This window comes from Dendrobates tinctorius, unplaced genomic scaffold (genome assembly GCF_039654945.1).
Source record: "Dendrobates tinctorius isolate UK_male_01 unplaced genomic scaffold, ASM3965494v1 ptg000056l, whole genome shotgun sequence".
Taxonomy (NCBI): Eukaryota; Metazoa; Chordata; class Amphibia; order Anura; family Dendrobatidae; genus Dendrobates; species Dendrobates tinctorius.
This window is the reverse complement of record NW_027361724.1, coordinates 6,457,512-6,470,280: the sequence shown is the minus strand read 5'-3', so window position 1 is coordinate 6,470,280 and position 12,769 is coordinate 6,457,512. Positions and strand designations below refer to the sequence as shown.

At 39.4% G+C, this 12,769-nt stretch overlaps 1 protein-coding gene across 1 annotated transcript in view; it reads left to right on the top strand.

Moving 5' to 3' along the window:
• TTN (titin) overlaps window positions 1–12,769 on the top strand; it is a 295,687-nt gene that overhangs the window by 37,944 nt on the left and 244,974 nt on the right. Inside the window, exons 16-29 of the mRNA XM_073577613.1 lie at window positions 5,171–5,371; window positions 5,749–5,891; window positions 6,004–6,188; window positions 6,760–6,990; window positions 7,197–7,441; window positions 7,539–7,759; window positions 7,989–8,153; window positions 8,243–8,411; window positions 8,512–10,190; window positions 10,275–10,556; window positions 11,226–11,492; window positions 11,582–11,854; window positions 11,946–12,209; window positions 12,449–12,709. Of these exons, the coding sequence (XP_073433714.1) occupies window positions 5,171–5,371; window positions 5,749–5,891; window positions 6,004–6,188; window positions 6,760–6,990; window positions 7,197–7,441; window positions 7,539–7,759; window positions 7,989–8,153; window positions 8,243–8,411; window positions 8,512–10,190; window positions 10,275–10,556; window positions 11,226–11,492; window positions 11,582–11,854; window positions 11,946–12,209; window positions 12,449–12,709 (4,586 nt within the window). The remainder of the gene's footprint in view (window positions 1–5,170; window positions 5,372–5,748; window positions 5,892–6,003; window positions 6,189–6,759; window positions 6,991–7,196; window positions 7,442–7,538; window positions 7,760–7,988; window positions 8,154–8,242; window positions 8,412–8,511; window positions 10,191–10,274; window positions 10,557–11,225; window positions 11,493–11,581; window positions 11,855–11,945; window positions 12,210–12,448; window positions 12,710–12,769) is intronic.

The window sequence follows — 12,769 nt, the reverse complement described above, 5'->3', positions numbered from 1 at the left end:
ACATACTACATATATACTACATACATACTACATGCTACATACATACTACATATATACTACATGCATGCTACATACATACTACATGCTACATACATACTACATATATACTACATGCATGCTACATACATACTACATGCTACATACATACCTCATACATACTACATGCATGCTACATACATACTACATGCTACATACATACCACATACATACTACATACATACTACATGCTACATACATACTACATATATACTACATGCATGCTACATACATACTGCATGCTACATGCATGCTACATACATACTACATACATACTACATGCTACATACATACCACATATATACTACATACATACTACATACAATACATTCATACAATACATACATAGACATACAGTACATATAACATAGAGTAACATACTTACCAATACTTGTCACATTGTTCCCCGAAGCCATTGTCTTTTACGGAATAAATATTAACATAACAAACCACAAAAATACTCACCCACGATCCGAAGCAGTCCACGAGTGTGTCCCACGACGATCTTGGGTAGAGAACTGCAGCATCAGCTGTTGCTGCCGTTCTCTACGGGCTGCAGGAATCCAATGACGGAAGGTAGGTATCCTTCCGCACTGTATTCCTCCGCCACTTAAAAAAAAAAAAAGTCCCTAGTCTCACTTTATGCCATTGCTGCGTGGGAATTTCCCACACAGCAATGGCATAAAGTGAGACTAGGGACTTTTTTTTTTTTAAGTGGCGGAGGAATACAGTGCGGAAGGATACCTACCTTCCGTCATTGGATTCCTGCAGCCCGTAGAGAACGGCAGCAACAGCTGATGCTGCAGTTCTCTACCCAAGATCGTCGTGGGACACACTCGTGGACTGCTTTGGATCGTGGGTGAGTATTTTTGTGGTTTGTTATGTTAATATTTATTCCGTAAAAGACAATGGCTTTGGGGAACAATGTGACAAGTATTGGTAAGTATGTTACTCTATGTTATATGTACTGTATGTCTATGTATGTATTGTATGAATGTATTGTATGTAGTATGTATGTAGTATATATGTGGTATGTATGTAGCATGTAGTATGTATGTAGTATGTATGTAGCATGCATGTAGCATGCAGTATGTATGTAGCATGCATGTAGTATATATGTAGTATGTATGTAGCATGTAGTATGTATGTAGTATGTGGTATGTATGTAGCATGTAGTATGTATGTAGCATGCATGTAGTATATATGTAGTATGTATGTAGTATGTATGTAGCATGTAGTATGTATGTAGCATGCATGTAGTATATATGTAGTATGTATGTATGTAGCATGTAATATGTATGTAGCATGCATGTAGTATATATGTAGTATGTATGTAGCATGTAGTATGTATGTAGCATGCATGTAGTATATATGTGGTATGTATGTAGCATGTAGTATGTATGTAGCATGCATGTAGTATGTATGTAGTATGTATGTAGTATATATGTAGTATGTATGTAGCATGTAGTATGTATGTAGCATGCATGTAGTATATATGTAGTATGTATGTATGTAGTATGCATGTAGTATATATGTAGCATGTAGTATGTATGTAGCATGCATGTAGGATATATGTGTTATGTATGTAGTATGTATGTAGTATGTATGTGGTATGTATGTGGTATGTATGTAGTATGTATGTAGTATGTATGTGGTATGTATGTAGTATGTATGTAGCATGTAGTATGTATGTAGCATGCATGTAGTATGTATGTAGTATTTTTTTTTTTTTTTTTTTAACATTTAACACATTAGCCGGATGATGGGACTACTACTGTCCCATCATTGGCTAATGTGTCAATCACTGTCATGGTAGCAGGCATCGCCAGATGGGACTTGTAGTCCCATCGGACGATGCTTGCACAGACCCCCGGACATCAGCACAGCCCCCCGGCAGGCCGGTACAGACCCCCACAGGGTGCACAGACCACCGGCAGGCCGGCACAGCCCCCCGGCAGGCCGGTACAGACCCCCACAGGGTGCACAGACCACCGGCAGGCCGGCACAGCCCCCCGGCAGGCCGGTACAGACCCCGGGCAGTCCACACAGCCCCCCGGCAGGCCGGCAGAGACCCCCGGAAGGCCCGAAATGACGGCGCATCATGATGCGCACACACCGCGCATCATGATGACGTCAGGCTGTCAATCAACTGAACTTCCGATTCCGATGCCGACTTCCGATATTGAAAAAATATCGGAAGTCGGTATCGGAATTCCGATACAGCAAGTATCGGCCGATACCCGATACTTGCGGTATCGGAATGCTCAACACTAATATTTACACATCTATGCAGGCTTGGACTGGCCTACAGGAGAGCAGGAGAATCTTCCTGTGGGCCCCTGTGCAAGAGAGGGCCACTTCCCTCTTATTTGAGCAGTACTTGGCACAATATACTTGAATCACTATGTACGATTAAAGGCAACATCTTATTCATTTAACAATCTATCCCGTTTATCTATCTATCTATCAAAGTGAATGTATGTATGTGTGTATCACCAACCAATCACAAAGCATCTTTCATTTCATCAGAGCTGTTCAAAAGAAGCTGAGCTGTGATTGGTTGCTGTGAGCAACAGTTTTCCTTGCAACCAATCACTAAGCATCTCTCATTTCACCAGAGCTGGTTAAAAGAAGGTGAGCTGTGATTGGTTGCTATGAGCAAGTTTTCCCACTTGACCACACCTCAGCAAAGACTGAATGGTGGGAGAAATCTAGCATCCCTGGGAACATAAGCTCCCAGCCATTGTCTGTCCCCCTGAAAGGAGCAGAGAACACATGACAGAAATGAATCCCCCCCTCCCTGCCCATATCCCATCACACATCTTCCATCCCTTAGGCACATCTTCCCTCTTAAAGAGTTCATTGGTACTGGTATGGAAGTTAGCGCAATTCCACTAAGCGCCCTGGTTTTGACCCCAGGCCTCTCTTAAATGGATCCCCGTAATGGAAGTTAGGACCGTTCCACTCAGCTCTGTGGTTCTGACCCCAGGGTCTCTTAAAAGGGATCATTGGTATGGAAGTTATTGCAAATCCACACTGCGCTTTGGTACTGACCCCAGGCCTTTCTTAAAGTGATCTCCGGTATGGAAGTCAGGGCAATTGCCTTCAAATGCTCTGGTACTGACCCCAGGCTCTCTTAAAGGGATCTCCTGTATGGAAGTCAGGGCAAATTGCCCAGCACTCTGATTCTGACCCCAGGCCTCTCTTAAAGGGATCATTGGTACGCAAGTCAGGGCAAATCCCTCAACGCTCTGGTTCTGATCCCAGGCTCTCCTAAAGGGATTCCTGATATGGAAGTCAGGGCAAATCCACTCAGAGCTCTGGTTCTGACACCAGGCCTCTCTTAAAGGGATCCTCGGTATGGAAGTTAGGACTGTTCCACTCAGCGTTCTGGTTCTGGCCGCAGGCTGACGGGATGATGTGGGATATTAGGGGTAATAGTCCGGTAGCTCTGGCTGGCGGGATGATGTTGGATAATATAGTGAATGTGGCTCTGCGGAGTTGGTGGGGCTCTACACTTATCTTTAAATATATAGATATAATCATTATAATTTGTTATAACTAACCATAGTTAGTTACTATGCCCGGGCAGCGCCAGGCTCTTCAGCTAGTTGTTATATAAAATTGTGCTTGAGGAAAATGTAACATTTGCATGGAGGGAGGACTTGGAGCTGCCACGAGATTAATCCAAATTAGATGAGTCAAATCACATGTGGAGGGTGCACGTCCAAGCTAGTTAGCATAGCGGAATCAGGAAAAAGGAGATTGACGGCACTCCAGGAATAAAGAAAAAAATATATATTTTATTGTGGCAAATTAAGCCATAATAAAATCAAGTTGCCTGACGGGTTTCGAGTGCCTGGTGTGCACTCTTAAGTGACAATGAAACAACCGCTACACATACAGCTGCGGCGCCGAACAGCTGATCATCGGGAGCGCTTCAGTAATCCGGGTTCCCGATTTGGTAAGCTCTATAGCTATTCAGATAAGTTCTTATCCGAAGCTATTCGCTCATCCCTACAGTAGACCCATTGTCTCTTCAAAGAGGAAGAGGACTAGAACTCTAGCACCACCTATAGGAAGTAGCAATCCTAAAAGTCAATCTCGACTCTTTAACGAGCCTTGTCACATTACTTAGGACATAAGCCAAGCCACAATCTCAATTTGCAGACACTGTGCTTTGAGGTACTGCCCCTCTTCAGTGCAAAGTGTGAGATCTGGTTTGCTAGTGTGAGAGGCGTCTGATTGGGATCCAAGGGATAACGTTTCTCCTTGCAGAAAGTGACATCTTAAGAATGCGAGATGAGGAGACTTTTAAGCCGCAAAGCTCCTCTGTGAAATATGCAAATTGTCTCTTCAGAGAGGAAGAGGACTAGAAACTAGCGCCACTTATAGGAAATAGCAATCCTAAAAGTAAATATTGACTCTTTAATGAGCCTTATCACATAACTTAGGATAAAAGCCAAAACCAGAATCTCAATTTGCAGACACTGTGTTTCTGGTGACAGTAGAGTTTCAGTCCTCTTCCACTCTGCATATTTCCCAGAAGAGTATTGCGGATTAAAAGTCTCCTCATCTCAGCGTGCTTAACATGTCACTTTCATCAAGGAGAAATGTTATCCCTTGGATCCCGATCAGACGCCTCTCACACAGTCAAATCAGATCTCACAATCTGCACCGATGAGGGACAGCATACCGAAACACAGTGTCTGCAAATTGATAGTCTGGTTTTGGCTTTATTCTGTCATGTGACAAGGCTCGTTAAAGAGTCGACACTGAATTTTAGGATTGTTACTTTCCTATAGGTGGCACTAGAGTTCTAGTCCACTTCCTCTCAGAAGAGGCAATTTGTATATTTCCCAGAGGAGCATTGCAGCTTAAAAGTCTCCTCATCTCGGCATGCTTAACATGTCACTCTCCGCAAGGAGAAACGTTATCCCTTGGATCCCGACTGTAGACCCAGAAACTTTGTGTATAAAACCACAGCTCCCTTTTTTCATTGCCACAGGTATAGGAGACACACTGTGTCTGGCACACAGATATAAGTGGGTGGCTTTTCATATATAAAGTACAGTTTATTATACATCTGAAATAAAGAGTAATGTTAATAATACCATGTATGGTCTCTTTACAGATTAACAGAGGAGCAAAAGATGGAAGTAGAGTTGACTGCTCCTGAAACTGGAGAAGGAGTAGCTCCCTACTTCATCAGAAAACCAACAATCCAGAAGTTAGTTGAGGGAGGACGGGTCATATTTGAATGTCAGATTGGAGGAAACCCCAAGCCACATATCTACTGGAAAAAGGCTGGCGTTCCCCTAAGTACCGGATACAGGTAATCCATAAATACAATCTGAGAACTGATTTTTAATTTATTTCTTTATTTAAATACTATGTTTACAATTTTTAATTGCCATTTATTTTCTTGCTATGCTTAAAAGTACATTAGAAAAGTAATACTTTGAGTAAGAAAAATATTCATATATAATACACATTTATGTATGTAAACTAGTTAATGGAGACCTTACAGCAATTTATCCCTTTTCCCTCCCAAATACTCTACCCTGCTCACAGCGAGTATTAATACACACATAGCAAAGGTTATCTTGATTCACAATGCACTTATTAACTTGCATGCAGAAAGGTATCTCACTTAACCCCTTAAGAACAAGTGGATCTCTAAGTATATACAACTTATATATGTCCTTACAGATATAAAGTATCATATAATAAGGAAACTGGAGAATGCAAGCTTGAGATTTCTATGACTTTTGCTGATGACGCTGGAGAATACAGCGTTGTTATTCGTAACAAACATGGAGAGGCTACTGAAACTACCAATCTAATAGAGGAAGGTAATGGAGGATTGACACAAAAACACATTTTCAATATCTTGAGATATATATATATTATATCATATATCAATATCTTAATTTATTACACTTCTTTACTTTTTTCTGTTAACAGCTGAATACGACTCACAAGTGAGAATGCATGAAGAGCCAACTCCATACGTACCTCAACCACAAATAGCCGAAGTCGCACCCGTGGCACCTCCTGCCGACTATGATAAGGAGTATGAAAGAGAACAAGCCCTTATCAAAAAGAAGATGGCAAAAGATACTACTTTAGTAAAAACTACAGTTCATGAGGTAAATGCTTATTAAATAAAATAAGAATGATGAAGGGCTTTAAATACATTGCAGAATCATAAAGATCTGGTTAAAGATCTAGAGGACTTACAGAAAAGTCTCATAGGCAGTGGTAGCTCTCTGCTGCCTCCCACAAACTATGTTGTTCAGCCCCAACTCCGGTATCACATCAACAGCGAGCTCGATGGCTCTGAGCGGCTCGTGCCATCTACGCACTGATTGGCTGTGGCACTATTGGCATGACACCAGCGCTGCAGACAGACAATAGAGACTGGGCCAGTGGCAGAGAGAGCATTGGTCCCTGGTTTGTTTGTTTTTATAGCTACTAGTCTACAAGATAAATATTTCTGAAAGGGGACAGCTCCTTTTATTACTGATCATGTTTACAACATGTTAACTACTGAGACTAGTTGCAGAAATGTTAGTTCATGTAGGTCATTTCAAAATTTTAGCTTGACGTTTTTGTAATTTTGGTGTTTTCCTTTTTAATAGGCATCACTTTTGTAATCAATAATGTAAATCCATTAATATATCAATTATTATTCAATTAACGTGTAATTTATTTTTGCAGGAATATAGGCTAACTGCATTTGAAGAGAAACTGATCAAAGAAATTGAATACAGAATTATCAAAATCAGCTTAGAAGAACTTCTTGAAGAAGATGGAGAAGAGATGATTGTTGATGTTCAGGAATCTGAAATTATTGAGTCAGGATTTGATATTAGACTGAAAAGTTATCAGATCCTTGAAGGAATGGGGGTCACTTTCCACTGCAAGATGTCTGGCTACCCAGTACCAAAGGTAATTACATGATATATAACTCACAGACTTTAAGCATTAAGTTTTTAATGTTATATTAGGACATAATGATGTCTTCAAAAGGCTAAGAGCCCATTTTTTACTACAAAATTTGTGCCTCAGGTCTCTGTTCAGATTAGTTGGGATTACACTTACAGTAGTCCTTCTCCAACATTAGGTTATTAATTTTCTCTTTCTGTGTATTACAGATTGCATGGTTCAAGGATGGTAAGCGCATTAAACAGGGAGGACGCTTTCAAATGGAAACCCTACTGGACGGAAGGGCCAGCCTTCGCATTCCTCTTCTATTGACTGAAGATGAGGGAATTTACACTGCTTTGGCCAGCAATTTTAAAGGAAATGCGATTTGCTCTGGAAAACTGTACGTGGAGCCAGCGGCACCAACTGGAGTTCCAGCTTATATGCCAGCCCCAGACGCTGTAAAAAGGATTAGGTATTGATCTTTTTAACATATATTTTTACATTGATATTGTGTTTCAGATGCATTATTTCTATCTGGTATAACTTATATCTAATTTGTATTATTATAGGTCTGTATCTCCAAGGTCGCCAAGCCGCTCTCCTGCACGTTCTCCAGCACGTTCCCCTGCTCGCCGACTGGATGAAACTGATGAGTCCCAGTTGGAGAGATTATATAAACCAGTCTTCGTCTTGAAACCTGCATCTTTCAAATGTTCTGAAGGACAAACTGCAAGATTTGACCTGAAAGTTGTTGGAAGACCAATGCCTGAAACATATTGGTTCCATAATGGTAACTTATTTAAGAACTTTTTATTGAGTTTGAATTAATATTATAGTATATTACTTTACTTATTTTGTTACTTGCATAATTTACATAAAGTACAAAATATCAAAACTATTAATTGTGTTAGTGAAGAGACTAACATTCCCTTACTATTATAAAACATTATAAAGGAAATATTTTATTTATATTCTTTTTATGTTTAGTTATGTCTTTTATGTTATTTTTTACCTTTTAGGTCAACAAATTGTCAATGACTACACACATAAAATTGTTGTTAAGGAAGATGGAACTCAGTCACTTATCATAGTCCCAGCTATGCCAACTGATTCTGGAGAATGGACTGTCATTGCTCAGAACCGAGCTGGCAAAACCTCAGTTTCAATGACATTAACTGTGGAAGGTACAATATTTCTGCTTTGCTTCTCTTTTCTTCAGTTTTTGGTATTAGCACTATAGTTTCATCTGATTTTGTGTGTGTTTTCTCTGCAGCCAAGGAACATTTACAAAGACCACAGTTTGTGGAAAAGCTTAAAAATGTCAGTGTCAAAGAAGGCAATAAACTGGAAATGGCTGTGAAAGCTGTAGGCAACCCCAATCCTGATATTGTGTGGCTGAAGAACAGCGACATCATAGCATCTCACAAATTTCCAAACATATTGTAAGTATATAATATAATATTTTAAGTTTCTTAACCCATTTTACATAAAATGTTAATACTTATTTGAGACACTGATTATAAAATATATTTTTATACACAGAATTGAAGGAAGCAAAGGACAAGCAGCACTTAAAATTCAGTCTACAGTTGGCAACGACGCTGCATGGTATACCGCTACTGCTATTAATAAAGCTGGACGTGACACTACTAGATGCAAAGTAAATGTTGAAGTTGAATTTACTGAGCCTGAACCAGAGAGAAAACTAATTATTCCAAAGGGAACATACAAAGCTAAGGAAATTGCAGCTCCAGAACTGGAGCCATTACATCTTCGCTATGGCCAGGAACAATGGGAAGAAGGAGACCTGTATGATAAGGAGAAACAGCAAAAGCCATTCTTTAAGAAGAAGCTGACCTCAGTAAGGCTCAAGCGCTTTGGGCCTACTCACTTTGAGTGTCGTCTTACACCAATTGGAGACCCAACAATGGTTGTTGAATGGCTTCATGATGGAAAGCCATTGGCTGCAGCAAACAGGCTCCGAATGGTGAATGAGTTTGGTTACTGTAGTCTCGATTTTGAAGTAGCCTATCCCAGAGACAGTGGTGTTATTTCTTGCAGGGCAACAAATAAATATGGAACAGACCACACATCTGCCACCTTAATTGTGAAAGATGAGAAGAGCCTTGTTGAGGAAACTCAATTGCCAGAAGGAAGAAGAGGTATGCAAAGAATCGAAGAGCTGGAAAGGCTGGCACATGAAGGTGCCCTTGCAGGTGTAACAGATGATTCAAAAGAAAAGCAAAAACCAGAAATTGTTTTGTTCCCTGAACCCGCAAGAGTTTATGAAGGAGAAATAGCAAGATTCCGGTGCCGTGTAACTGGATATCCACAACCAAAAGTAAATTGGTACCTTAATGGGCAGCTTATTCGTAAAAGCAAAAGATTCAGACTTCGCTATGATGGCATCTATTACCTTGAAATTGTTGACTGCAAATCTTATGATTCTGGTGATGTTAAAGTTACAGCAGAAAACCCTGAGGGTACAGTTGACCATTCAGTAAAACTAGAAATTGAGCAAAAAGAAGATTTTAGGTCTGTGCTTAGGAGAACACATGAGCCAAAAGTTGCAGCTCTTCCAGCTGAGTCAGGAAAACTTCCTTTTGAAGTTAAGAAAGTTGAAGCAGGAGGAAAAGAATTTGTAAAACTTAAGAGGGCTGAAAAAATTACTCATGACAAAATTTCTGAAGAATCAGAAGAACTCCGTAGCAAATTTAAACGCAGGACAGAAGAAGGATACTATGAAGCTATTACTGCTGTTGAACTAAAATCACGTAGAAAAGATGAAGCATATGAGGACTTGCTGAAAAAGACAAAAGATGATCTTCTTCATGTGACCAAAGAACTAACAGAGGAAGAAAAGAAAGCACTCGAAGCTGAAGGCAAAATCACTATTCCAACCTTCAAGCCAGACAGAATTGAGTTATCCCCAAGCATGGAAGCTCCCAAGATATTTGAAAGAATTCAGAGTCAAACAGTTGCTCAGGGAACAGAAGCTCACTTTCGTGTCCGTGTTGTAGGAAAACCAGATCCTGAATGCCAGTGGTTTAAAAATGGTGTTAAAGTTGAAAGATCAGAGCGCACTTACTGGTACTGGCCAGAAGATAACGTCTGTGAACTGGTTATCAAAGATGTTGTGGCTGAAGATTCTGCCAGCATCATGGTAAAAGCCATCAATGTAGCTGGTGAAACATCAAGTCACGCATTTTTGCTCGTGCAAGGTGAGAGATCTCTAATCACTCATCCATCCACTAAATTATATTTTATATTTCTCTGATAACATATTGTTATTTTTTACCTTGCAGGCAAACAGCTAATCACATTTACACAAGCATTGCAAGATCTGACAGCAAAGGAAAAAGATTCCATGGCAACCTTCGAGTGTGAAACTTCAGAGCCATTCGTGAAAGTGAAATGGTTCAAAAACGGTGTGGAAGTTCATTCTGGTGATAAGTACAGAATGCATTCAGAAAGAAAGATCCATTTCCTTTCAGTGCTTGTAATTGAAATGTCAGATGCTGATGAATACTCATGTGTTCTTAGAGAAGACGAGTCTGTAACGACAACTGCTAAACTTATTGTTGAAGGTAAATAAGAGCTTCAATGTATATAATAAAAAGTGATTGTTGATCACAACAGCAAAGAAATTGTGTGTTCTTAATATACTATGTGATAAACTCTCCAATCTGTTTATTAATGCACTGGTTGCCCATCCACATTTGATTACAAATATAAACTTATCGTTCTCACCTACAAAGTCCTGCATCACTTTATATCGCCTCCTTCTGCTTGGTCCACCTTCCCATGCTACATTTTGCCAATGGTGTAAGATTAACATCCTTCATAACTCAAACCTCAGAATTCCAATTTCCAACTCTAAGGCTTTGCTTGCGCTACACCAGTTCTCTGGAATGCGCTACCACAGACAGATTCTTAATATCTACAAGTTAAAGTTTGTCATAAAGAAACATTTTTTAAGAAGTTTTTCAGACCCTTTAATTAAGTTTTCTCCATTTTCTCTCCACCTACTTTTTTACTCACAATCTGATACCTTCACTTAACCGAAATCCCCACAGTCCATGCCTGCAAGACTGGGTCATGCAACTTTATGTGCACTACTTTGTTTTGTTTTTGGAAATAATGGTTGGACAATTGTACCAAGCTAGCACTTTTACCTCTAACATTTTCCTCATAGATTGTGGACCTATGGTATTAAACTTTCTTAATGTCATCTTGAATACTCATCTCTTTTATAGGTACTCCTGTTGAGTTTACCAAAGAGCTTGAGGACATTGAGGTTCCAGAAACACAATCCGGAGAGTTTGAGTGCGCTATTTCTCTTGAAGACATCGAGGGTAAATGGTACCATGGTGATACAGAGATAACACCTAGTAGCAAATATGTTACTACATCCCGCAGAGGACGTCAGGTTCTTACAGTTAAAGACATCACAAAAGAAGATCAAGGAGAATACAGTTTTGTGGTTGCTGGGAAAAAGACCACTGCACAGATGAAAGTGAAACGTAAGTTTATTGTCTTTTAGTTATGAAAAATAAATTACTTTTTTAGGTTCATTATAGATTTCTTACTATAACTTTATCTTTTTTTACAGCCCGTCCTATTTCAATCATACAAGGTCTTTCCGATCAGAAAGTTTGTGAGGGTGACATAGCTCAGCTGGAAGTAAAAGTATCTCTTGAAAATGCTGAAGGAGTTTGGCTGAAAAATGGAGTAGAGCTACAGCCCAGTGATCGCATTCATATTGTAATTGACAAACAGTCACACATGTTACTTATTGAAGATGCCACTGCCGGTGATATTGGAAAATACACCTTTACTGTACCAGAACTGGAGCTCTCCACATCTGGACAATTGTCTGTTTATAGTGAGTGTTAACACATTTCACTCTGTTTCTATATTTTTCCAAGTCTAATATGTAAGCCATGTTGTAATTATTATTTTTTTCCTTTCTGCAGGTGTTGGGATTGTCATACCTCTAAAAGATGTCCATGCTATTGAAGGAACAAAGGCTGTCCTTGAATGTAAAGTGTCAGTTCCTGATATGACTTCTTCCAAATGGTCAATCAATGATCATCCAATTAAACTTGATGACCGAGTGCAAGCAATTGCCAAAGGTGCCAAGCAAAGGCTGGTATATTCAAGAACCCATGCTTCTGATGCAGGACAAGTCAAGTTGATGATTGGTAAAGTGGAGTCTACCTGCAACCTTACAGTGGAAAGTAAGTATTAGTATTGTTATTATATATGAGTTTTGAGTGCAAATCGGCAATTACCGTATATAGAGGTTGTGACGTTTTTATTTTAAAAAAATGACTAGTGGAACTTACAGTATATGCCTCTGCATGGAAAATACTAATAATAGATATTGCATGGTAGAACATTGTAATTTGTTTTTGGAAAGCTCTCGTAAAGAATTAAACAAAAATATAAATATACAAAATTATTTCTTGTCTTACAGAAATCACAATAATAAAAGGCTTAAGTGACAGAACTTGCACAGAGACTCAGAATGTGACCTTGGAGGTTGAATTATCCCATGCAGGAATTGACGCCTTATGGCTCTTCAAAAATGAAGAACTTAAGCCAAGTCCAAAGTACAAGATCGAATCCAAGGGCAAGATATACACTCTTACAATTATTGATATGATGAAGGATGAGGAAGGACAGTACACATTCTTTGCTGGGGAACAGCAAACTAGTGGAAAAATTACAGTCTCAGGTACTTCACAGACCCATGAAACTCTAAAAATATTTGGGAAATTACATCAAATGTAGTGGA